A 27,347-nucleotide genomic window follows, 5' to 3' on the forward strand; every position below is an offset into this window, starting at 1 on the left:
ATAGACTTTTATGTTGACAATGATAACATCTTAGATGATGTAGAAGTTGACATGAATGATTTCAATGATAACATTGATATGGATGCAGAATGGGTTGGAGGTAAGAATGGCAATGTGGTAGAAGAAGAGAATGAAGTTAGGGAGCTTAATGAAGTACTAAATAACGAGGTTCTTATGTCAGGCTCATCTTCGGATGAAGGACCAGTTGCTCAACAAAAGAAGACCATCAAAGCTATCCAAAGAGCTCACGAGAATGATGAAGCAAATGATGCTGAACCATTTTATATCCTTCAAACCTTTAATACAACCCAAGAGTTTAAAGAAAGAGTTAAACTCCATGCTATTAAGACAAGAAGGGAACTTGATTTTGAAAAAAATGACAAGAATAGGGTAAGAGTTGTGTGTAGGGGGACAATACTAAAACTGGGAAACTTAGACAATAGTGGGGAAGGTCAACAAGAAGTCAACAATGAAGATGAAGAAAAGTGCCCGTGGAGCCCCTATGCTAATAAATGGAAACGTGACATAAACTGGATGGTCAAATCTTACAACAAAGAACATCAGTGTCTTCAAATGCGGAATGTTAAAGCTTTTACTTATAAGTTTCTCGCCAAACAAATTGCAACTAAGGTGGAATCTAACCCAACTATTCCAATTCATGCTTTACAAGAACAACTACAACGTGATTACAAAGTGGGACTTTCCAAGATGAAGGTGTTTAGGGCTAGAACTAAAGCTCTTAATCAGGTGAGAGGGGATTATGTTGGCCAGTATGCTTTATTGAGAGATTATATTCTAGAACTTCAAAAACATAACCCAGACACGACTGTGAAGATTGATGTAGAGAGTGAACCAAATCCAAATGCAGAAACTAGAACTTTCAAGCGCATTTACATCTGTCTTGGTCCTTTAAAAAAGGAATTTGCTGCTGGAAGAAGAGACTTTCTTGGTCTCGATGGTGCTTTTATGAAGGGTCTATACCCAGGACAAATACTTTCAGCTGTGGTAACCTTTTTTCATATGAACTACATTTATATCCATTGAGTTATATTATAAAAAGTTGTATTTTAGGTTAATTGTGAAATATTTACTTATGTAGGGAATTGATGGTAACAATGGAACATATCCATTGGCTTATGCTGTTGTGGAATCTGAGAGTACCAACTCATGGACTTGGTTTCTAACTTGTCTAGGGGATGATTTGGGTTTAGGAACCAACTTTTACATTTATGACAGACAGGCAAAAGGTATTAATTCGAATATCAAATTAATACATTATATATGTTATACTTTTAATACATATTTTCCATGTATAGGGAGTGTTACCTGCTATAGCAAAGTTGTTTCCATGCGCTGAGCATCGTTATTGTCTTCGTCATATCCATGAAAACATGAAAGCTACTTGGAGGGGAAAGCAATTCAAAGACCTGCTATGGGATTGTGCAAAAGCATCTACTGTTCAACAGTTTCAACGATCAATGGAGGAAGTAAGAAAACTTAATAATGATGTGTATGAGTGACTTAAAAACATTCCTCCTCAACATTGGTCTCGTTCACACTTTACAGGTAGATTTTAATGTTAAATCATTAGTTTGTAACAAAGACTGATACATTATTATTGATTTATCAGGTAGAGCTCATACAGATGCTATGCTTAACAATATGTGTGAATCTCTTAATAGCAAGATTGTTGAAGGTCGTGATGTACCAATCATTACAGGTTTGGAGTACATTAGAGAGTACTTAATGAAGAAAATTGTAATTGTGCAAAAGGAAATTGATAAAGCTACAGGCCCCTTGACTCCTACAGCTACCATATGGGTTGGAAAATTGAAGAAAGAGGCTACACAATTAAGGTCTATTTTCTATGGTAATGGGAAATATCAAGTCAGTAAAAATCTTATGGAATAGTTTGTGGTAGATATGGGCCAACAGACATGTTCATGTAAAAGGTGGGAACTAATAGGGATACCATGTGCACATGCAATAGCAACTATGTGGGAGATGTTGAAGAACAAAGAAATTGATAAGATACCAGAACATTGGGTGAATCGAACATATTGGTTAGAAACATGGAAGAATATGTATTCTTTTACAATTCAGCCAGTCAATGGAAGGAATATGTAGGAGAAGTCTACATGCCCTACAACCTTACTCCCTCCAAAACACCATGTGCCCATTGGAAGACCAAAGAAAAAAAGAAGGAGATCTGCCATGGAGGTTGAGGATTTGGTGAAAGGTAACCAATTGTCAACAGCACAAAAGTCAGTGACATGTTCTAAGTGTAACAAAAGTGGTCATAATGCAAGGACTTGCAAGGGACAGAAGGCTGGTGGTGCTGGAAGTGCAAAAGTGAAGGCTAGTGGTGCTGGAAGTGCAAAAGTGAAGGCAGGTGTTAGCAAAAAAGGGAAAGGTGTCCCATAAATGTGGCTTTTAGGTGCTTATGTATTGTTTTGGTTGATGTTCACAAACATAGTCTTAATTTGAACTAGGTTATATGTTGTCATGGTTGTGTTGATTGCTTTTGAAAAACAATGTTGTAATTATAGTATCTAGTTTTAGCAATGTACTTTGCCTTTGACAAACAATGTAATCTTTTGATTGCTTTTGGCATTGCTTTTATTTTGGTCACCTGTTTTGCTCATTTTTTGACAAACAATGTAATCTTGTGATTGCTTTTAACATTGTAGTTTTACACGGATGGTCCCAGTATACCTCACAAATTGTAAAATACAATGAAGTTCAACAAAATATCATTTTCATTGATAAAAGGGTATACCAATAAGATTCATTACAATGCATTGATAAAAGGGTACCATTGATACAAATAACATTCATTACAAAGCATTGTAAACAACAACAACTACATCAATTGATCTTAAACCTAACACTACAACTTGTAAACAATTATCCCAAAAAACAAAACCCAACTGATTATTAACAATGTCTTCAGATTCCGATTTTGGACCTCAAGTTCTTGAATTCGGATTTCAAGCCCCTCATTTTTTATTTCCGCCTCATCACCATGTTTTTCATCATCTACCCACTTAATAAAGCCAGACCTTGGTCCATGTACTGTCAATGGCTTCGATTAGCACATACACATACTAGGGTATAAAAAGAAAATCCCACAAAACAATACAAGATCATACCTCTAACGGGCAAGCATAAAATGCCCTACCTGGGTTTCTTTTCGTAGTTTAAGTTCGTATAACGCCTATTGCACCACAATTGCATTTCACCATTTTTAATCGCCTGTAAGAAGAAAGGTAGGAGGAGAAGACTGCGATTGAGAAAGAAATGAGGGCGGAGGACGAATAAACCATGTTTAAAGGTTGGGTGATATGAAAAGACAAAAATACCCCCAACGTGCTTTTCACGTGAGGGGTTTCTAACCACAAAACAGACGGAATGCTAAATGAGGACCAGGCGGGTTACGAATTTTAACATTAGGGATCACCCGAGTTAAAAATCTTGCTCAGGGACTAGGCGCGCAGGTTACCCCAAACCACATGGACCATCCGTGTAATTTACCCCCCCCCCCCCCCCCCCCACAAAAAAAAAAAATTAGTGTCTTTTGTACCATTATTTTATTCGGGTTTGACAAATCATCATGTCACGATAGCACAACATAACCAAATAGTGTCATTTCAAAATGTCACGTTAACAAAAACTGATACGTGGTAACTGGGGTTACCGGTCAAATGATCAAAATCGAAAAAAATAATAATAAAAAAAAAAGAAATTTAATGACTAAATTATAAAGAAAACATAACACAACATCAAATATAATAGGAATTTTTATAAAAACATAATAACTTTATCTAGTTAGCCTTTTGTCAATGTTTTAAAAACCAGTTTGAACCGACCAATCGAACCGTTTGGACTGGGATCCGGAGAAATGAGCAGTTCAACTAGCATCAGTTTTATGTCTATTTCTGAACCGAAACGAACCAATCCGTTTTTTTACAAAAACTCGGTTGAAACGATTAAATTAAATAAAAACATATGAAAATGAACCATTTTGCATAACAAATTTTGGTGTTTTTGTTTACATCTATTTAAATTTCTTTGAGTAAAAACACATGATAAATGTTATGAAGTTTTTTAATGCATTTGTATTCATTTAAAACTTTATTTTGTTTCCATATTATACTTTATTTTTATTTTTTATGTACGTGGATTAGTATAAAACTTATGATTATATGTTTTTTAATATATTTAGACTGATCTACAACTTGTATTTATGTATATTTTTAATGTTAAACTTGTGGATTTTTATGATAATAGGAAAAAATATGAAAATTATAAAAACCAATAAAACCGATAGTCGAACCGGTTAAACCGAGAACCGATCAGCATATCGGTTTAACTAAAAACACAAACACGGTTTTTAAAACATTTTGTTTTGTTTTTGTTAGAATATTTGATAGAACATGAGTGAGCATATTATATTTGGCAGGTGACTTTCTTTATACAGGCGGGTGTCGCCTACGCTTCACGGCCGTACTACATCGGAGGCTTGGAAACCACCACAAATCGTATCGCCTTGTTGTGAAAATTTAACATTTTAAATTAGTTTTGATTCTTTTGGGCTATGCATCATTTAGCCGTTATATCAAGTTCAAAACTTTCTAACTGGGTTTCAAAGATCAAAGAGTTGTCGTTCAGTGGGAGATGGCAAGATGTATTGTCGTTATACAATGACATGAACAAAGCAGGTGTTCGATTGACAGAACCTTCATTGTTCCATCCGATTTTAAAGGCCTGTTCGGCAATATCTTTGGCACATGGGAAGTCCCTTCATGCATCTGTAATTAAGCTCGGAGTGGAATCAAGCACATCTATTGGAAACTCTATCATGGACTTCTATACAAAAGCTGGGGATGTGGGTTCCACAATTAGCCTCTTTGGCTGCATGAAGATCAGGGATTCTGTTTCATGGAATATTCTCATTTCTGGGCAGATTGATCATGGTGATTTGGATCAAGGAATACGTTCGTTTATTCAAGCTAGAGCAACAGGATTTGAACCCAATGTCTCCACCTTAGTCCTTGTAATCCAAACAATTCGAACACTCAAAGCCTTACACGAAGAACAGAAAATCCATGGGTATATGATTAAAACCGAGTTTCTAGCCATCTCTTCACTTCAAAACTCTCTCTTATCCATGTATGCAGATACGACAATGGAGTATGCACAGAAGCTGTTCGATGAAATGCCAAACAGAGATGTTATCACTTGGAGTGTCATGATTTCAGGCTATGTTAAAACCAACAAAAACCATCTTGCTTTACAGATTTTCAAGGAAATGTTATCACAATCCGGACCTGAACCAGATGAGCAAACAATCCTAAGCGCCCTCAAAGCCTGCACCAATTTAAAGAATCTTATTACAGGAAGAACATTACACGGATTCATCTTTCACAAAGGTTTTCATCATGATACATTTCTAGGAAACTCTTTGATCGATATGTATTCCAAATGCAATGATACAGATTCCGCATTACAATCCTTTACAGAAATCCCTCTTAAAAACATCATTTCATGGAACTCTATCATATCCGGATTAGTATACAACGAGAAGCATTCTGAAGCCATTCATCTTTTCGATACAATGCAAAATGCCAAAATTGACCCTGATGCAGTCACATTGGTGAACCTCCTACAAATATGCAAACATTTTACAGATCCTTTAATTTGCAAAAGCATACACACTGTGATAATCCGAAGAAACCACGAGCTAAATGACTTAGTAGTGAACACTCTAGTTGACACATATGCAAAATGCAATCTTATATTCATCGCACATAAACTCTTCAGTTTGATCAACATCCACGATGTTGTTTCTTGGAGCACAATGATTGCAGCTTTCACATACTGTGGATTCCCTCATGAAGCAATTAGGGTTTTCCATGAGATGATGATCGACTCACAACATAAACCAAATGCAATCACTATGTTGAATCTTATCGAAGCATGTTCATACGATTCTGATTTAAAATTACCAAAATCAGGTCAAGGGATTGCAATCAGATTAGGGTTTGCATCGGATGCGATTGTTGGGACTTCAATCTTGGATATGTACGCGAAATATGGCGATATAATGACATCAAAAAAGGTTTTTGAAATGATTTCGAATAAAAACGTTGTGTCATACAGTGCGATGATTGGGGCATACGGTATGAACGGTGTTCCTCACTCCGCTCTATCTTTACTCACCGAAATGGAATCACATGGTGTAAAGCCCAACTCCGTAACCATCCTCTCAGTGTTATCAGCATGTAGCCATGGAGGTTTAGTACATGAAGGGCTATCACTTTTCCGAAAGTTGACCGAAACCCTAGAAGTCAAACTTGGTGTAGAACATTACTCATGTTTAGTAGACTTATTAAGTCGAAGTGGGAATCTTGATCTTGCAATGAAAATGGTGGAAGGACATGAGAAAGGTGGTGTGAGTGCTTGGGGGGCCTTGTTGAGTGGTTGCAGGTTTAGCTTCAATGAAAGAATTGCAGAAAAGGTGGTGTCTTGTGTTCTTGAAATGGAACCCAATAATTCAAATGGTTACATGCTTGCATCAAACATGTATGCTAAATTGGGATCTTGGGAAGATGTTGCAAGGATTCGAGGGTTAATGAGAGATAAAGAAGTTAAGAGTGTGGCTGGATTTAGTATGATAAATGTGAATAATAAGAGTTGTAGGTTTGTTGCAGGAGATAGAAATCAAGTTTTGTTAGATGAAATACGTGATACGATTAAAGAATTGCATGAGTTTATGAAGATGGATCATTGATTATATAAATATATAGTAATATATACTACATAAGTACAGATTGTATATATATGTGTATAGATATACATAAATAAAACAGATAATAATACTCGTATTATATAATACAATACACCCATAATTTAGAGGCTTAATCTTAAATCTAAATCTGAAATTGGAAACGTGGAATGATGATCATTAGGTGGGGGTGAATTCAGATCGAACCTAAACGGTGTTGTTATTGGTGTATTATTAACGGCGTCGTCTTTCTCCCAGTGACATCGTTTGTGTCCACCGAGTGCCTGCCCGCTTGAAAAGATCTTTGAGCAAATGCTGCATCTGTGTTGCTGCCCGCTGCCCAAAACCATCACCATGTTCATGTTGTTATCTACACATTCAAATTCTCCATCTTCAACTTCATCGTTTCTTGTTATTGCAAAACAACCTTTCACGTTCTTGTGACTTGCCCGGTGCCCGCCTAACGCTTGGTGGGACCCAAATACCTTTTTGCAACTCGAGCACTCAAATCGGGTATCCGGATCCTGGTGGTGGTGGTGGTGACTGGTGGATGGATGGGCGGCGATGGTGGTGGTGGAGTTAGCGAGCATCAATAAGCATGCGGCCACGTATTCATCTTCTTCAGTTGTTACATTGGTGAAATCGTGATTATCCGTCGCCGGCGGGTGGTGGAGATTTGGTGGTGGGTTGATTCCCCGCCATGGTCGCTCAGGGTGGCAACGCATGTGGCCGAAGAGGGCTTTCCATGACCAGAACCGCTTCCCACATTCAGTACAGGGACGAGTGATTTTTGGAGCACTTGGGTCTGGTTTTTTCTTTGTGATGATGCCGGAATGGTTGCCGGAAGTTGAACTGCCGCCTGCAACACCAACAATGGCTTTGCTGTTGTGGAATCGGATCATCTTTGTGCGTTTCTTTCTGGGGTTTTGTTGGTGGGGGCGTATGGTGGTGATGGGTTGGATGTGGCCGACGGAGATGTCGGAGGTGTCAAGGGTTGGCCGGAAAATCTCTTGAGCATCAGGGGACGCAGGGCAGAGTTGTAAGTCCGATGAAGTAGTGGAGGTGGTGGCACCCATGATCGTGTGTGTGTTCATAATGTGGTTGCTAACAGAGATGAGATGGGAAAAAGTTGAAGAAGTGGCGGATGGGGTTACTTAAGGTGGTGGTGGTGGCGACGGTTACACACAGTAAGTGTGTGTGAGAGAGAGGGGTAGTTATTTTCAGTTATGTTTGATGTTTATCTTTTTGGAGCTATGGACTCCGGGAAGATGAGACTGGGCCTCGTTTTTCGGAGGTTGTTCTTTGTATTTACAGTCACCACCCTTCATCTCTCATTTAATACTGATTATCTATCAACCTTCGTTAATGGTTAATGGTTAATGTTTCTATTTCTCTTAAAAAAATACTACTTTATATAAATAAATGCAGTTCAATTTGATTAAATGTTTTTTTTTTCACAGTTTAATGTGCATTTACGCAATAACATTTGTTTTTCTGATCAACAAACAAAAAAAAAAGGTTTTTTACATCATGACATGGCACTCATTGGATATTTATTTATGCAATGATATTTTTACTTTTTATGAATTTGTATAAGAATTTATCAATTTGTGCCACAACATTTTGTTTTTTTTTTTTTTTACCAATTTTTACAATAGACACGAATGTGCAGCCATGATTTAACTAATTAAACATATTACCATTTACCAATAAAATGTTAATTGTATGTGCATGGCCTAAAATGAAACTGTCCTTTTACATTCCGTATAAATTAAAATATCATCTTGTTATATAAATTTAGAACAAAATAAAATGTTGTATACATGTAAATGTACTCTTTCATATTTAGATTAAAAACAGTACCCAAACCTTATCCTAACACGCTCAGTATATTATTTACAAATCAATACCATTACTTGGAAATATAAATTGTAAAAAAAAACAAAAATATAGCAATTATTAACAATTCCATCAAGGACTTCTAAGAAGAAAAAAATAAAGTATATGTATCAGTAGTAAGTTTTGCATGTCATTTCACTTGTTTGAGTCGGCTATCCATTGGGCATCAAAAATCTTTGCACGTTGGACCTCTTTTGCTGCAAATACACACAAAATGATGCAAACTTTAGACAAATTGTGTTCGTGTGTGTTAGGATTTATTATTGGTATTTAATTTCTTTGAAGTTTCCCAATATGAAGCTTGAAATGGTGTAATTCTATATCAAAGTGGGGAATGAAATCTCCAAATGTTCTTTTAGCCACACATGAATAGAGTTTTTCTTGTTTATGTATATTGACACCTTTTCCACCTTTGTTAACATAAAGGTTACAGATAAATATTACCTTCTTCCATTGAGAGTCGAATGGTTCTCCTTTCTAGTTCAACTGCAAGTCTACTAAGGTCAACTGAGGAGAGAGAGCGAAGCACTACCAAATAAGATTAACACTGTCACTGAGTGAGGGATCAAATTTTGCAAACATGAAAATGTAAAAATTACTAAATGCATTCAAGCACATACTCTGGAGATAATCATCTTGTGTTGATTGATCAACAGCCTTCAAAAAGTTTTGCAACAGAAGGTATCTCTCTTCCCAATTCTGAACACTCATTTTCTTTGTGTAATCCAATTGATGAGAATTGGAGGTGATATTGGTTACTGAAGGAAGTGCAGAAGAAGTCTCTGGAATATGTATTGGTGAATCCTTCATGGGTGATTGTTCTTTTTGCTCTTGTTCTTGTTCTTGTTCTTGTTGTTGATTGTTGTCATCCTGTTCAGATAGTGTAATTGGTAGATGTTTTGATTTGTTGTTACAGATGGTGTTTTTATGATGTTCTGATTCTGGTTTTCTGCGGACATAGACCAGATGCAGGCCATTATTTCTGATAGGGGTTTGTTGATGAGGAGAGTTCATTATTCATTAGGCACTCTGGCTAGGGCACAATGCTCCTTTTCTCATCTTTCAAATCTCAAAAAGCCTAACTTTGGAAACCCAGATTTTGAACTCCAATTTTCTGAAATTAAAATCAATTGTTTAACATAGAGTTACTTCATAAGATGTGATTTGAATTTTGAAGGTATATATGTTACAAATCCTTTTGAGAATCATACACAAAGACAACGTCCATTAGGAATCACCCAATCAAATAAATAATAAGCGTTAGCAGTTCACGAGATCTATCTATACGAATTGCCATCAAATTCCCAAAAGAAGTTTGAAAAGCATTTAAGAAATCGATAACAGAAGGGAGTAAAATTCATCGATTTTTAATATAATTCAGGAGATTTCGATGTTCCCTTACATCAACAGCTAACCTAACGGGAACAAATTCAAAGCCTATGAGGGTATGAATGAGTGCCCTTCTTAGGGAATGGAAGATTTAATGGAATTGAAAGAGAGAATCATACCTTGAGAGCAATGGAGGATTGGAAAGCAGAGAAATCGGGTCTGTAAAGTGGCAGAGAAGGAAGGTTTGGCGTGTGGATTGGAAAGGCGTTCGTTAATTTGCCGTTAAAACATGTGCGTTGACGGTAGTGATTTTAGTTCTTTATACAAGATCCATAAAAGGATTAACGCCACCGATGTTGGTATGTTTTCTATCGGTGTTGGCCACATTTAAAATGTATATCATTCTAATCATATTTTTTTGTGTTATAACTCAGTGAGTTATTGTTACTGTAACCCAACAAATTACGTATAATGGTTTAAATGGCCCCTCGTGACTATTTTTTGCATTTTAAAGGCATAAACTTTTTATTTACCGATTAGGAAAGTCATCTTACCCATTTTAGCAAGTTAACATGCCTCGTCACTTGCCATATATACATATGAGGTAACTCACCGAGTCAATACCGAGTTGACTCGATGACACAAAAGCTGACACACGCAAAGAGTAATTACCGTCTTTAATTTCCACCAACACCCCCAACAACCTTACACTGCCGATTCGATTGAGTCCCAGGCACAAGTCTCGAATTATAAGGGGACATATGCATGTGGGTAGGGCTGTCAAATCGGACAGTCGTGTCGTGTTTTTGTCTGACACGACACGACACGACAAGGTTTTGGATGACACGAACACGACACGACACGATGTCGTGTTTTTTTTCATCAACACGAAAACGAACCAATTAAAACACGACAACACGACACGACACGACAAAGATAATATTACATAACTATTAGTGTATTTCATTCATACTTAAAGATATATAACACGACAAAAACGAAAAACACAACAACCATATGCGTAATCGTGTCAATTTCGTGTCGATTTTGTGTCGATTTATGAACACGAACATGACACGACACGACATCGTGTTTTTTAATCTTGACACGAACATGACACGAACACGAATTCAAATTTTGATTTCGTCCCGATTTCGTTTCGTTTCGTGTATTTTTGTCGTGTCGTGTCATAAATTGACACCCCTACATGTGGGGTTTGAAGTAAAACAAATCTGAAACTTGTTTACCATATTCGGGCAAACAATCCTCTAGAAGAACCCTTAAAAAACAACAGTGTCGGCTCCACCACCTTCACCCGACTCTTTAAATTCTAGTGAAGACATCAACTACAACGTGCTCTACTCAATTTTCTATGATTGTAGTCCGAAGATTACAGAAAACCAAACTGAAATGAAAAGGTTGAAGGAGCAGCTTGGACAGGAGTATATCGTTTGCAGGATCGACCACATCAGTCTCCAGCACAAGCTGGATGACCATGATCAGAAGTTTAAAGTCATTGGTGTTGCTATGGGTGGCATGATGGTGGGGATGCTCTTGTTGTTGGTGGTTGTGCTCTATTTCCTTGTTAAGATTGGGTGATGGGTTGATCTGCAGCTAAGGTGGTTGATGGTTAAGAAAGTCATTAGTATGTAGTGTTTGTGTGTGTGTGTGTGTTTTTTGGTATTTGTGTTTTTTTTTCGAAATATGTAAAAGACCTCTCTAAATGACAAGCATTATGTAAGTGAAATCCAATGATTAATGAAAGACCTATCTAAATGATAGGCATTTTGTAAAGTTGGGTGATGTTCTTTGTTGATTGTTTTGATCTTAATTAGTTGTTAATTTTCATTGAATAATCCGTTGAAAGTGTAATAGAATTAAGAAGAAGGAAAAAGTGGGGATGTTAGGGACCCCGCTTTCCTTGCACAGTGGGGGTAATATAGTCTTTTACACATATTACCCTTTCATATATACCAAGTAGTTTCATTCTAGCACATTGTTTTCTTCTTCAAATACTCTCCACTTTGAAGGTACATAATGAAGAACATGGAATGTGGATGTGGAGCGGAGGCTATAATAAAAACATCTCGTACTACCAATAACCCATGAAGGCCCTTTTATGCATGCCCGAAAAAGGTAATTTACCATTTATTCAAATTCTGATGTTAACCCTGCTTTTTTAAGATGTATTAATTCAAGCAAATAGTTGGAATCAGGATGCTCGTTCACGTTTTATAGCTTAGGTTGATGAAATGTAGTGCAACAATAAAGGTGTGATCATAAATGGGTTGTTTAAGTCGAACAAAAAGCTTCAAGTTGAGGTCTTTAAGTTGAAGGTTTACCTAATATGTAGTTGGGTATTTTTTTTTCTGTTTAATCATGTACAAGTTGTAATGAAGGTCAATTGGACCACTTGTTATGTAACTTGTAATGCACTTTGATGTGTTTTGAAACTTGTAATGTACTTTATTTCGTTTAAGTTGTTATGTAACTTGTAATGTACTTTATCTCGTTTAACTTGTTATCTTTTAGTTTTAATGTGTTTTGTATGCACGAAATATGAACAAGCAAATTAAACAAAGTTAGTTACAACACAACCAACTTAAAACATAACAACTTGTCCAATTCCAAACTTAATAACCTACTACAACCCAATTCCAAACTTAACACTTAAATCCAACCAAACACAACCAAGTTAAAAGATAACAACTTAAACGAAATAAGATCCTAATCGTTAAGCTCCAATGGGTTTGCACTGGTATCTCTTTTCCCAACTTTTCCCTTCACCCTCTTAGCAGGTTTCATCTTTATGATTCTCTCTGATTTCTTTCTTTTACATCTCCTTCCAGCAGCAACACCTTCTGCTCCTTGACCCTTTTGCCCTTCATGCACTGATTTTGCTCCTTGACCATTTTGCCCTTCGTTGACACCTCCTGCTCATTCACCTTTTGCATTGACTCTTGTTTTCCTTTTTTTAACATTTAGTTTGGGCCTCCTACCAACTTCAGGTTTTTGCACTTGAGGTCATTCAACTTGAGGACATGTGACCTTGTTATGCCCCACATTTTTACACACACTGCATGATATTTTTTCCCTGCCTTCGACACAGTGTGCCTTGGTAGCTTCTCTGATGCATCTCTTCTTATGTTAACCTTTGGTCTACCTGGCAATCTTCTCTTCATTAGTGGAAGAGGTGGTATGAAGTCAGTAGGTGGCCACATATTGCTACCATTCATCCCCTGAATTAGATACTTATAGGTGTTCTTGTAGACTGCTCCATAGAACATTGTATCAACATAACCACCAACATCTCTATTGAGAAATGATATAGTTGCAACTGAATGCACACATCCATACCCATTAAGTTGCCACACTCTACAAGTGCAATTCTTCTTGTCCAAGTCAATAGCATAGGACTCAGCCATGTTTCTTGTTTCAAATTGGTTTATACCACTTGGTAAAACCTACCAATACCTAATTGTTGGAACCTGAAAGTGAACCTCTAGCAATCATTGATACTAATTCCGAAGTGTGTTTGGTTCCGAAGAGATAGGTGCTCCGGAAGCTGTCCGGAGCTGAAGATAAGAAGTAATGGAGAAAGGAGAGAAGAAACTCATTTCGGAGTATCTCTCATGTCCGGAATGCTTGCATATCCGAAGGATGCTATTTTTTCTTTTGTCATTTATTATATTTGTATTGATGTAACGTCTCATAGGACTTGGCTTTTTGTACTCATAGACAATCAGACAGAAATAGTTCTTTTGTCCAGTCCTATGTAAGTTACTTGGTTAATTCTATGTAGTACTCTCTCCTATATATAGGAGCATTCAATACAAGTCAATGACGGATCTTTTCTCTTACTTTTGGCATTTATCTTTATCACATCAAAAACATTCTAATTGTTCATTTATTGATTTTCCTTGATCATTATCTACTTATTCATACTTAATGTCTTGATCATTTGTTGAACTAATTATCTAAGACTTGACTGGTCTTTCTAGCCTTGACTTGAACATCCATTTGCAAGCAGACATTGATCTCAAGCATTCACTCAATGTTTGAGTTCTCAAACCTTGTCCCTGTGCAAAGATCTTGTTCTCTCAATTGGTATTAGAGCTTGAGTGGTTGTCCTTTGAATCTATAAGATCAAATTATAGTTGGTTTGAACTTACTTTGGTATTTCAACCATTTATGTGTTAAGGATAAAAGTTCTTATATATACCACTTAAGCTTGAAGATATCTTGACTTCAATGGCTGCTTCAAATCCTCAACAAATGATTTCAATGCAAATCGCAAATAGCGTGGGTGGCCCTACACGTGCCCCATTACTAGTTGTGGAAGAATATGATCATTGGAAAGTTAGAATGGAAAGGTTTTTACTAGCCACAGATAAAGGTGAAGAGATCTGGAGATCCGTGAAAGAAGGTCCACATGTTCCTGTTAGAACCGTTGTAAGAGATGCTACTGCTCAGCTTATGGGTCAAGATGAAGCTCGTCCAGCCTCTCTAACTGCATATGATGTTAAAAAGCTGCATGCTGATCAAGTTGCCTTCTCGGAAATGGTGTTTGGTGTTCCTCCATCACTCTTTGAGCACATCAAGCTATGCAAATCAGCCAAGAAATTTGGGACACTCTTTAGGATTTGATTGAAGGTTCCGAAAATATGAAGGACAAACGCCTCACCTCGGTTGTCAATGACTTTGACACTTTCACTACCACTCCAGGTGAATCTGTAGCCTCAGCCTCTAACCGATATCGAATCGTTGTCAACAACATGACTGCTCATGGGATTGTTCGAACTCCTCTCGAGTACAATCTCAAGTTCTTTAACAGTCTTGGTAAAGGATGGGGAAATGTAAAGTCTTGTCTTCAAAGTAATGGTTCCATAAAAAAAATTGAAACTCTATCAACTTTTTGGTGAGCTTCAGGGACATGAATCCAATGTTGCTCAAACCTTAAGAGAACTTTTCGGAGGACCACTCGCTCTAGTTAGTTCTTTTGAATCAACCATTCCAAACCCACCTGTTCCGGAACCTTACAAACCCGTTGTTCCTCTGACTCAGTCATCCTTAACCTCCTTATCCACACATATCTATCCCGACGATGATTCTGAAACTTCGGATTCAGAACTCCGTTTCCAACAAGAGTTTACCCTATTTTCAATGAAATACAAACGTCCTTTCAATCCCGCTTACAAACCATACCAAAACAGGTTCAGTGCTCCTCACCAAAACCATCCTCAATCATATTCTGCTCCGGAACCAAAACATACCTCCGAAAACCCTCCTGCATACAAGCCTAACCTCACTAAACCAAACTCAGCTCCAAAATCTTCTCAAAATTCCAAATCAGAAAAACCAAAGATTTTGTGTCACAAATGTGGTCATGCAAACCATTTTGCCAAAGATTGTCTAGCTGATGCTACACAAAAATCAAAAGTCAAAGACTCAGCTTATTATGTCCAAAAAGCGCAAGACCTGGCAGAAAGTGAGAAGGCATTTGTCACTACATTTTCAAGAGATATTGAAGGATACTGGTCATCCGGAGATGATGAAGATTTGGTGTCTGGAAGGAATATATGTTTGATGGAAAGACAAACAATTGAATGTGATGAAGGTTATTGGTCTTCTGGGTCCGAAGATGAAGATGATGTTGTTGAACCTCACTACTGCTACATCGCCACTAATGATCCACCAGGTCGAAGCATTGTTCAACAGGTAAAATCCATGATCTCTGATAATAATTTTGATTTGACTTTATGTAAACCTTATCTGACTCAGATCCAAACAAATATGAACATTATCTATAAAGCCTATGAGTCTGCCATAGAAGCCAGTGAGAAGAAAGACTGTGAACTAAGGCGTCTTAGATTACGTTTTGAGGATAAGAAATTGAAAATCAAGTCTCTAGAACATGAACTTGAAATGTCAAAAGATGAATGTATCATTTTGAAGGATAAATGTGAAATCACTTATTTTGAACAAAACATTTTGATTTCTGATAACAAACGTCTCAATGCCTAAATAGATGTTTTGCATAACTCTGTAGACATGCTTGAAGCTGACATTCGAATGACTCATAATTTTCTTCATCCATGGTCAAAAGCTCCTGGTCTCGGAAGCGAGTTTCCAAAACCAATTAATAGTCCCCTGAAGGAATTGCAAAATTTGTCATTCATGAGAGAAGTTCTGAACATCAAAATTCAGACACTCTTGTTTCCTCATTATCACCCCTTCAGGAAGATAAAAGATCTTTTGAGTCCCTAATTCCTGAGTTCCAACCAATAGTTGTCAAGTGTCCTAATTCCACGCCTCTTCTGCCTCTGATAAACCTGGACCTGAATCGGACCACAGAATATCATCATAGTCTTTCAAATTGTTTGGACCATGTTCCTATAAGCAATCACGTCAACAACTGTGTGATTGAGGAAATTATTCCGGAAACAACTAAAGTCAATGCCTCATAATTCATATGGGCATCTTTAGATGATAAAATTGAAGTCTCAAGCAATGTGTCCCCTGATTCATGTGAATCGGACTCTGTAGTTCTTTCAAAAACCAAATTGGTTCCCATCACTCCCAAATTTTCAGATCCATCCAAAGGACAATCCTCTGGATTCTCTCCTCATCCTAAAAGAAAACCAATGTTGAATAGAAATGATGTTGTAGATCCCAAGGTCGAAACGAGAAATGCTTTCAAAAAGGAAGTTAAAACTACACAAGATTCCATATTCCTTGCTAATTCTAAACCAAGTTCATTCCGGAATCCTCGTGTCTTCACTCATAGTCAAAACTCCTTTGTTCCTACAAGAATCCTGAAGAGACCTTCCGAACCTCCTGTTCGTTCATAACCAAAAGAAGTTTTTAGCTCCAAATTACCTCAAGCTCATGTTAATGTCAATGTCAAAACCATCCAAAATACCTCACCACCACCTCAAAATAGGGGTGTTGAACGGGTAAAATTTTCGGGTTTCGGGTAGAACGTGTATTTTCTTAGGAAAATAATACCCGATACCCAACCTATATTGTAATTCGGGTTTTTGGGTTTCGGGTATTCGAGTTTCAGGTCGGGTCGGATAATTATCGGGTATACCTGAAAATTTCTTAAATGACACTTATTGATAATTTTTATTTTTTTATTTTTTTATTTTTACATGTTGGTTGGATTAATAAAGAATTTGGTAGGAAAATACTTCATACAATTAACAATACAAATCATTATAATATGTTATGTACTTTTTTAATTCCATTCCGTGCGATAGTGAGAAACTGAGAATTGTGATGATGATTCAGGACTTCAGTTTCAGCGTCGTATTCCCTTTGCAAGTTTGCGTCGACTGTCGAGCCATTGTTCATAAGAAGGAAACGAAGGGTTTTGTTTTATTTGAAGTGTGCGTACGTGACTGCATTGTATATTTAGTATTATTTAAAAAACGAATTCGGGTATTCGGGTATACCCGAAAATATATATTCATACCTAAAACCCGACCTATATTATTATCGGGTTAACCTATTACCCGAATGTTCATACTCGTTACCCGTTCTACCCGACCCATTCTACCCGAATTCGGAATGGTTCGGGTGGGTAGAACGGGTTTCGGGTTTTTTCGACAAGCCTACCTCAAAATGTATCATCTGTTTTTATTGCAAAATCTGATGACACAATTTTTAAACCAAGAATTTCAAAGAACAATGTGTTACCAAATAAATTCACAAGTCCAAAAATCACTGTTTCAAAATCTTCAAACAAAAATCTTGTGTGGAAAATCAAAACAACCATTAACAAAGCAACTGTCTCGGAGATAACAAAATGTGTCCATCCTTTGGATACCAAAGTTCAGAAGAAGTCAGTTCCTAACCCACCAATAGTTGAATATGACTACTGGATAGATGAAAAGACTTTAGCATTCTGTCTTTTTCCAAAGCACTCAAGAAATCTCACCAAAAAACAAGTAGTTGTTCCAAAGTCACAATTAAAGTCCAAAGCCCATGCCTATGTCCCAAAATCTAACTCGGAGCCTAAAAGCTCCATTGTTCACTAAATTTGCAGGCACTTTGTGCTTGGGAGCAAGAAACAATATGGTATATTGATAGTGCTGGCTCCATGCACATGACGGGGCAGAAGGACTTTCTGCGCGATTTAAAGCTTTCTCCAAATGCTGGCTATGTGACATATGGCAACAACTCCAATTCTCAAATTCATGGTTACGGAACACTCACTAATGGAAACTTCTCTATTTCACATGTTGCTTATGTAGCTGACTTGAAACATAACTTGATAAGTTTTGCTCAGCTCACTGACTCAAACCGACGTGTGGAATTTTGCAAAAAATACAGCTATGTGATGACTGAAGAACGAAAGGAATGTTTGATAAAGTCTCTTCGCAATAAAAACATGTAACCTATTGCATCAACATGATTATTGGCAAACCTCAACTCTGCCTTCTCTCCAAAACTGTTCCTAACGTTAGTTGGTTATGGCACCAAAGGCTCACACATCTGAACTTTCGGTACGTGAATGATCTTGTATCAGGTGAAATGGTAAGAGGTTTACCTCTTCTCAAGTTCGAAAATGATCATTTATGTGTTGCATGTGAGTGTGGTAAGCAATCAAAGAAGGGTCATCCTGTCATTATCGAAAAATCTATTTCAGATCCATTGGAACTTCTACACATTGATCTTTGTGGACCATCCACTGTAGATAGAGTCTTCATCATAAGAAATACATTCTTGTGATTGTTGATGACTTTACAAGGTTCACGTGGGTCTTCTTCCTACGGCTGAAATCTGAAACAGCATCTGAGCTCATCCACCGTCGCCCTACCCTAGATTTCACTTCATTCTATGCTCATCAAACTCCCCGTCAGAAGAATCCGAAGTGATAATGGTTCGGAATTCGTTAACTCCACCATTGAGAAGTTTCTCACAGAAAAAGGGATCAATCACAACCTCTCAGCTCCCTATACTCCACAACAAAATGGTGTAGTTGAAAGATGCAATAGAACACTTGTTGAAGCCGCTCGATCAATGATAAACTATGCAAACCTGCCACTCTATCTTTGGGATGAAGCTGTATCACTGCCTGTTTCACTCAAAATCGAAGCATCATCAATCGACGTCTCAACATGACACCATATGAAGCAATGAATGGTCGAAAGCCAACTATCTCGTTCCTACATGTCTTCGGATGCATATGCTTCATCAAAAACAACTGTGATCAGCTTACAAAGTTCCAACCCAAAGCTGATGAAGCTATCTTTCTTGGGTACTCTTCAAAATTCAAGCCTTACAGAGTTCTCGACCGAAGAACTCGTGTTCTTGAAGAAAGCTTTGATGTTACCTTTGATGACAACTTCGTTCAGAATTCTAGCCCCTCTCCCATCACTACTCACATTATGGAGTCTGATGCTCCTCCGCCAGGATGTCCGAACCCTCAAACTATTCTCGAAGTTGATTTTGAAATCCTCTTTGGTCCTTCCAAAACCGCTCTTGATTTAGAATCTCAATCAAAAGCATCTCTTATTCAAATTCCTCCTTCGGAAGCCCCAGTTTCTCACAACCTATCCGGTCCTCTTCCGAGCCTGTTTCCATTTGATTCTGAACCATTTCAACCTTCTCAGGTTGAGGGGGAGAATAATGCTAATCCCTCTCATGAATCAAATGTGGATGGCTTCCAAGATACAGCTGTTGAATTCGATGACTCCAATCCAATCAACAATAACGACAACAAAAATTTCTTTGAGTTCCCTTCTGATGATGATGTAAATCTCTCTGGTTCAGAAGTTCAAAGGGAGCATAATCCTCAAATTCAAATCATTCAGGGGGAGCAACTAAATCCTATTGTTGATATTGAATCGACCGATACTCAAGAACTTCCCAAATTGCACGTCTGGACCAAGGATCATCCTCCAAACCAAGTGATTGGAAATCTCAATGCTGGTGTACAGACTCGCTCTGCTTCAAGTATCCAAAATGAATGTCATTTCTTAGCCTTCATTTCTATGATCGAACCAAAATCCATTAAGGAAGCATTGGATCATGTTGACTGGATCACAGCCATGCAAGAAGAACTGGCTAAATTTGGCCGAAACGAAGTATGGACTCTTGTTCCTCCTCCTCCAAACCACCCTATTGTCGGCACAAGATGGGTATTTCGCAACAAACTTGACGATGCAGGAGTTATCATCTGAAATAAGGCAAGATTGGTAGCTAAAGGTTTCACTTAACTTGAAGGTCTTGACTACGACGAAACATTTGCTCATGTTGCACGACTTGAAGCTATCAGAATCTTTCTTACATATACATCCCACAAAGGTTTCAAAGTTTATCAATTGGATGTTAAGAGTGCTTTTCTTAATTGTGAGCTTCAATCCGAAGTATATCTTCAACAACCTCCTGGTTTTATCAATCTCTCATTTCCGAACTATTGCTACAAGCTCCGAAAGACTGTTTACGGACTTAAGCAAGCCCTTCGGGCTTGGTACGAGACTCTCACTGATTTTCTCAAGCGCTCCGGTTTTCAAAGAGGAATACTTGATCCCACTTTATTTCGAAGATCAAATGGAAAACATCTCATGCTGGTACAAATTTATGTGGATGACATCATTTTTGGGTTTATGGACTCATCCATGGTTGAAGACTTTGCTAACTTAATGATCAAACGATTCCAGATGGGCATGAACAGATAATTAAGTTTCTTTCTAGGCCTTCAAGTTAAACAAACTAACAAAGGCATTTTCATCCACTAAAAGAAGTATATTTCTGAGCTTCTAAAAAAATACTCTATGGACACCTGTACCTCAGCAAAGGTACCTATGGGCTTCGGTCACAAAATCTTTGCCGACCCTTACTTTACCTCACTGCAAGTCGTCCAGACATAATATTCTCAACATGTATACGTGCAAGAATTCAAGTCAATCCAAAGATGTCTCATCTTTTGGCTGTGAAGCAAATTTTCCGGTACCTCAAAGGTACAAAGAACCTCGGAATCTGGTATCCAGCAAATGAAAGTTTCATTCTGCAAGCTTACTCTGATTCAAACTATGGTGGTCTTCAACTCGATAGGAAAAGTACATCAGGAGGATGTCAATTCCTAGGTGTTCGTTTAGTCTGTTGGTCATCCAAGAAACAGAACTGCATTGCTCTCTCTATAGCCGAAGCTGAATACATTGCTGCTGCCAGCTGTACCTCTCAAGTTCTCTGGATGAAATCTCAACTCTTGGATTATTGTAACATCCAAAAATTTCAAGCCAATTTAAACTATTCAAAAACAACCCAGTTTCGTTAAGTTATTACAAAAAGGTTTTCAATACAATTATTATCAGAGTCTCCCCAGAACCATATCATAAAACATAAACATGAGGAGCGGTACGATCACGCCTTTGCCTTGCCACGGTCTCCTGAAATACCTGAAACATTTAAACCACAACTGTAATCCCGAAAGCTTAGTGAGATACCCTAAAAATACCAACCACATATACCATACGCATAACCTACCATATCATAACAGAACACAGAACAGCTATGCACTTCGGGTCTACTGTGTGACTGGTCCGCCGCACCGGGCCTTCAGTCCACCTGGTCCACCCTCCGAGTCTAGCCATATACATCGAGTCTACAGTGTGATTGGTCCGCCCACACCGGACCTTCAATCCACCTAGTCCACTCTCCGAGTCTACAGTATGACTGGTCCGCCCGCACCGGGCCTTCAGTCAGCCTGGTCCACTCTCTGAGCCTCGGCACGTCTGGTCCGCCCTCGTGGGGCCTACAGCCTATCCGGACCACTCGCTGGGCCTTCGGAATATCCGGTCCGCCCTGTGTATGTTGGCCTACAACACAAAGTACGACCCGCCTCAACCCAACCCCGGTCAACCAACCATGTGCACATAAACATATAATCATATAACAATTAATCACCAATCAACCGATCTAGCAGATCACATAACATAACATCATCCTAACCAGAATACCGACCTAACCGGTCACTAGCATATACCATCCTAACTACCAGGATGCAAACATAGCAAAGCAATAACATAACAACGATACCCGGATTACAATCCGATAAAGGGCCGGGTCACCCCGCTGACTCGTCGAGTCCCTATGCTCCGAAACTCCCATAACACGACTCAACTCGCCGAGTTCCACAACTCTGAGTCTAATCGCACTCAACTCACTGAGTCATCCCTTGACTCATCGATTCACAGCTCAACCAGGAAAGGTTAGGACCTCACGACCAGACTCGCCGAGTCCAAGGCTGTCTTCAACCAACTCGCCGAGTTGTTCTTCCAGCTCGTCGAGTTTCTGCCTATCTTCATGCAACTCGCCGAGTGCACCCATGTGACTCGCCGAGTACCACTAGCTCTTAACCCATACAGAGGCTTTCTAAGCCATGCAGGGTCTCCAATCCATAGATCTACTCTTATACAAGCCATTCCTCACGTAAAGTTGCAAACTTTACGTGAATCCAAAGAGATCTAATCATAAAACACTCTTGAGCTAGGGCTTGGGACAAGAAGGCTTCACCAACAATTCAAAGACAGGAACTTTATGCTCTTTTGGATCATCACTACTCCAGATCTGAGGTAGCAACCTCAGATCCAACCTCCAAACTCAAGATAGCACTAGATATACTCCCAAAATCCCACAATTGATAGATCTAGATAGATAACAGCTCAAGCAACGAATCATTACCTCAAAAGAAGACTCCAACAGAAGAATAAGCCAAAACCTTGAAAAGCCCCTTGCTCCAAGCCTCTTAATCTTCAAAGATCTCCTCAACAAACACTCCTTCAAGATCCAAATGCTCTCTAATTCTCTCACAAACGAATATTAGGGTTTCTGGACTTCAAGGGAGAGCAAAGAGGCTGGGGAGAGGGTATTATGTTCTTTATATAGGGCTCAACCCCCGGGATTAGGGTTTTCTCCATACAGCACCAACTCGCCGAGTCTAGCCACCGACTCGCCAAGTTGGCCACTTAACACGCGACCAAAATCGCAACCCTACTCGCCGAGTCTACCCACGGACTCGCCGAGTTGACCATCCACATTTTCACTTTGAACCCTGAACTTTCACTCCTGAACTCGGGATGTTACAATTCTCCCCTACTTAAATTAGGCTTCGCCCTCGAAGCCTGCGACAACACAACTCCAGAAACTACTCTTGCAATGCACCACCTGGCATTAATTAAACTAGGTTCCTCAAAACACTACCACCGAAACCTGAAACCCAACTCTTCCCCTGCGGTGTCCTGACCACCGCCTCAATCCGGCCTCCGGCTTCATCCTCTGATAACCACACTCATCAACCGAGTACCACTCCATGATACTTCACTTGTTCCAGGTCACAACAATCACTTGAATCTTACGAGCTAGATATAACCCTGAACCATCGGGATCCCGACCCGGTACCACACTACTATCATTTTCCTCGTCAGACATATCTTTCACCAAATTCACTGTTGAGACTTAACATGCTCCCTTTTTGAGTCCAACTTTATCCCTTCCATGCTGACAGGATGACACATCCTTCAACTTCAGAGCAACTCCCATGAGTTCTCCTCCGCAATCACATACCCATGAGTTCTCCAAACATCCCCCAGGATAAATTACCACTACAAGCATAATTTCTTGTTCACACCAAACTGGGAACCCAAGGCTCCATCCTTGCATCCCTTCCGAGCCTCTTTGGCACTACACCCTCAGAACTCCTTCCGAGACCTCAGCAGACATCCAATCCGGATGTGTTTCCATATCACCGACGCAAACACACTGCTCAATAACCATAATTGGAACACCTCAATTATACCTCCGCGCTACTGCTTTCACTTCCGTGAACTTACACTCCCTCTCGGAGCTACATACCTTTCCCTTTCCTTATCCAAGGAAATCTACTTGGCCGCCTTGTCACTACAACAAGTGCCACAGTGCTCGCCCAACGCTACACCATTCCCTTATAACTGCTATCCCATGCACCACTCATGCTCTGAATCTGCTCGCAAGGACTCTTGAGTCCATGCACTACCTTCTACTAATCATGATCAATACCCGGGGCCAGACCTTCTGATGCTATCACATCGCAACATACTCATTCCATCTCCTCATATAGATCTATCAACACATGCAAAGTCTTCAGCATGACTGGACCGCCTTACCAGGCCTTCATCCAATCTGGACCACTCTCAGAACCTCCAGCATGTCTGGACCGCCCTCCAGCGCCTTCAGCCTGTCTGGACCGTCCTCCGAGCCTTCGGCCTGACTGGTACGCCCACCCGCCGTCAGTCTATCCAGACCGCTCAACTAGCATTCATTATCCCAAATTATCCCTCCTGGAAAACTCTCCCATGCATACTGTTCTAGCCCTCTAGGGGTTCCGAACTCTAACTCTATCCTACATACTCAATCCCGGCCTGATCCTAGGCCTTCCACAATCAATCGCCTTTTTTTTACAAAACCCTAGGTCTGTATCCCACCCCGTTTGCCTATCACTTGCTCATACCAGCCTATGCTCTTAGCTGACAGAACCGCTGTTGAATCCCAAACAGCTAATCAACCTCTCATGCTTGTCGATCTTCCGGAGAATTTTCCAATTCTCCCCACTTAGAGCACTGACTATCAACCACCGGTCGCCATAACCGACCTCCCTTAACAACCCTTCACAACACATTCCCTTACACGCGAACTGATTCCCACTAGAACGAGCAACCTTCACAAAATCACCTATCAACACTAATCATCTCGGACTCGAAAGAAGTCCGACCTTCAGCTAACCACTCCTCAGTCTGCATATGCTACCCGACATTTAGACCAAAAGCCTAATTTCCCACAAATAATCCCCATGGATGATAACCAATGAAAACTCCCAATACCAAAACTCTTAACCATACAATAACCCTCAAGGAATGAACGAATACAATACCAAAAAAATCACACAACGAGACTAGCAGATATACAACACTCCATAATAATCACAAGATAACAAAATACCAAGAAGGAAACATACCCGCAGCTGCATCCGGCACTTCCCTGACCTCCTCTACTGTAAGCTGAAAAGAACGAGCCGTAATCCTCAAAGTGGCCGGTGCTGGAGCCTGCACCGGTCCTGCAGCAAGTTGTGGACAGTTGACCCTCAAGTGTCCAACCTGATGGCAATGATAACAAATCCTCGTATCCCACGCTGGGGCTGACTGACGGCAATCCCTCGCATAGTTCCCTTCTCTCCTGTACTTGCGGCACGCACCACCAGACCTACAAACGCCGGTGTGACCCTTCCCACACTTCCCACAAGTGCGGCTGCTCTGATCTCCAACCCTAGAATCAACGGTCTTGGACCGTTTCGGCGCCGGCTGCGACTGCACCGGGGCCTGCCTCTGCTCTCGCAACTACAACTCAATCTCCAACTCACACCGCCGAGTGGCCTCCTGCAACTCCAGTAAGGTCTTGCACCTCTGCGTAGACACGAACTGTCTGATATCCCTCTTGAGCATACTCAGATATCGGGACATCTGAGCCTGCTCTGAAGCAAACTCAGGGCAAAACATCGCCCTCTCCGTGAACATCCTGGTGATCTCCGTCACTGACTCTGAATCTTGCTTCAGTTCCAAGAACTCCTGAGCCAACCTCTCACTCTCAACCCGTGGAACATAACGGGTGCTAAACATCTCCCGGAACTGATCCCAAGAAACCGCAGCCCTCTACGCATCCGAATATGACCCCGTGGTCAATCTCCACCAATCCTTCGCCCCGAGCCTCAACGGGTTCAGAGCACACCTCACTCTCTGATCACCAGGGCATGAACACGTGAAGAAACACCCATCCACGTCTGACAACCATCTCATAGGAACAATCGGGTCTTGAACTTCGTCGAAGGTAGGGGCTTCGTATTATCGAAGTCCCGATACTGAAAACCTCTACTGGATCCTCCCCTACCGCTGGTACAGCCGCCGTAGCCGCCGCGGCAGCCGTCTCTGTAAGAGATGCATAGCGCTCATCAAAATACTCGACCATGGCGGTCTTGATCGACCAAAACAGTTCCGGCAACTCGGCCCGGAACATAGCAGCAACCTCATCATGCAGGATCTCACGAATCCTAGCATCCAACTCGTCTGTGCTCATCTGACCAATAACCTCGGGCGGTACTGACCCACCCTGGCCGCCCTCTCCTGCTCCCGATCCTGACCCGAATCCTCTCCCAGCATGCCTCGTAACCACCATACTGAAATTACCACAAAACATCATACGCTTCTCACTATCCTAAGAACCGACTCTCAACCCAGCCCTAGGGGTTGTGACTTCCTTGATATGCATATGGGTCCTGTGCTTTCAGTAGTACGGGCCCATACTACCTTCCATACCTACCCATATTTATATCAAGTATCTACACAACACCCTAGTGAAGAACAGGCATAACAAGCACTCAACCCTCACTCCTAGAGGAACACTGGAAATCTCATACAGAAGAAACCCTAGGCTAGCAGGCATCATAAATCAGGCAACTCTATCATGTAATTCCTGAAGATCCCTAGCCTAGTACTAGCATGTTGTTCTATCATATCTCATAAACAAATAACTTGTGTGGTAATTTTGGGGAAACTTACTGGCTCCGGCTGATCGTACCTTCGCGTCCTCATTTACTCATTTTGAAAACCATTTTAAATTCTCTTTTGAAAACTCTCCTTGATTTGAGACTGGATTCACACGAATGTTCCTCCAATTCACTCAAACCAAGGCTCTGATACCAACTTGTAACATCCAAAAATTTCAAGCCAATTTAAACTATTCAAAAACAACCTAGTTTTGTTAAGTTATTACAAAAAGGTTTTCAATATAATTATTATCAGAGTCTCCCCAGAACCATATCATAAAACATAAACATGAGGAGCGGTACGATCACGCATTTGCCTTGCCACGGTCTCCTGAAACACCTGAAACATTTAAACCACAACTGTAATCCCGAAAGCTTAGTGAGATACCCCAAAAATACCAACCACATATACCATACGCATAACCTGCCATATCATAACAGAACACAGAACAGTTATGCACTTCGGGTCTACTGTGTGACTGGTCCGCCGCACCGGGCCTTCAGTCCACCTGGTCCACCCTCCGAGTCTAGCCATATACATCGAGTCTACAGTTTGATTGGTCCGCCCACACCGGGCCTTCAATCCACCTGGTCCACTCTCTGAGTCTGCAGTATGACTGGTCCGCCCGTACCGGGCCTTCAGTCGGCCTGGTCCACTCTCCGAGCCTCGGCACGTCTGGTCCGCCCTCGTGGGCCTACAGTCTATCCGGACCGCTCGCTGGGCCTTCAGAATATCCGGTTCGCCCTGGG

The 27,347-nt window shown here is 40.0% G+C and overlaps 4 protein-coding genes across 4 annotated transcripts; 2 read left to right on the forward strand and 2 right to left on the reverse strand.

Moving 5' to 3' along the window:
* The first annotated feature begins 4,453 nt into the window (after nt 1-4,453).
* Nucleotides 4,454-6,902, forward strand: LOC145092485 (Tetratricopeptide repeat (TPR)-like superfamily protein). Its single transcript, XM_079030426.1, has one exon. The coding sequence runs from the start codon at nt 4,598-4,600 to the stop codon at nt 6,791-6,793; it is 2,196 nt and encodes a 731-aa protein (XP_078886552.1). The 5' UTR covers nt 4,454-4,597; the 3' UTR covers nt 6,794-6,902.
* A 10-nt stretch (nt 6,903-6,912) lies between these two features.
* Nucleotides 6,913-7,894, reverse strand: LOC145092486 (zinc finger protein ZAT2-like). Its single transcript, XM_079030427.1, has one exon. It carries the CDS (start codon nt 7,879-7,881, stop codon nt 6,913-6,915), a length of 969 nt encoding a protein of 322 aa, XP_078886553.1. The 5' UTR covers nt 7,882-7,894.
* Nucleotides 7,895-8,554: 660 nt separating this feature from the next.
* LOC145092487 (uncharacterized) lies at nt 8,555-10,346 on the reverse strand. The gene is made up of 4 exons (XM_079030428.1): nt 10,195-10,346; nt 9,307-9,800; nt 9,131-9,214; nt 8,555-8,883 (listed from the first exon to the last, which is right to left on the reverse strand). Exons 2-4 carry the CDS (start codon nt 9,698-9,700, stop codon nt 8,822-8,824), a joined length of 540 nt encoding a protein of 179 aa, XP_078886554.1. The 5' UTR covers nt 9,701-9,800; nt 10,195-10,346; the 3' UTR covers nt 8,555-8,821.
* An 8,794-nt stretch (nt 10,347-19,140) lies between these two features.
* Nucleotides 19,141-20,205, forward strand: LOC145095335 (uncharacterized). The gene has a single exon (XM_079033235.1). The coding sequence runs from the start codon at nt 19,141-19,143 to the stop codon at nt 20,203-20,205; it is 1,065 nt and encodes a 354-aa protein (XP_078889361.1).
* The last annotated feature ends 7,142 nt before the right edge of the window (nt 20,206-27,347 follow it).

The sequence above is a fragment of the Lactuca serriola genome, chromosome 3 (genome assembly GCF_051521515.1).
Source record: "Lactuca serriola cultivar US96UC23 chromosome 3, Lser_US96UC23_V15, whole genome shotgun sequence".
Taxonomy (NCBI): Eukaryota; Viridiplantae; Streptophyta; class Magnoliopsida; order Asterales; family Asteraceae; genus Lactuca; species Lactuca serriola.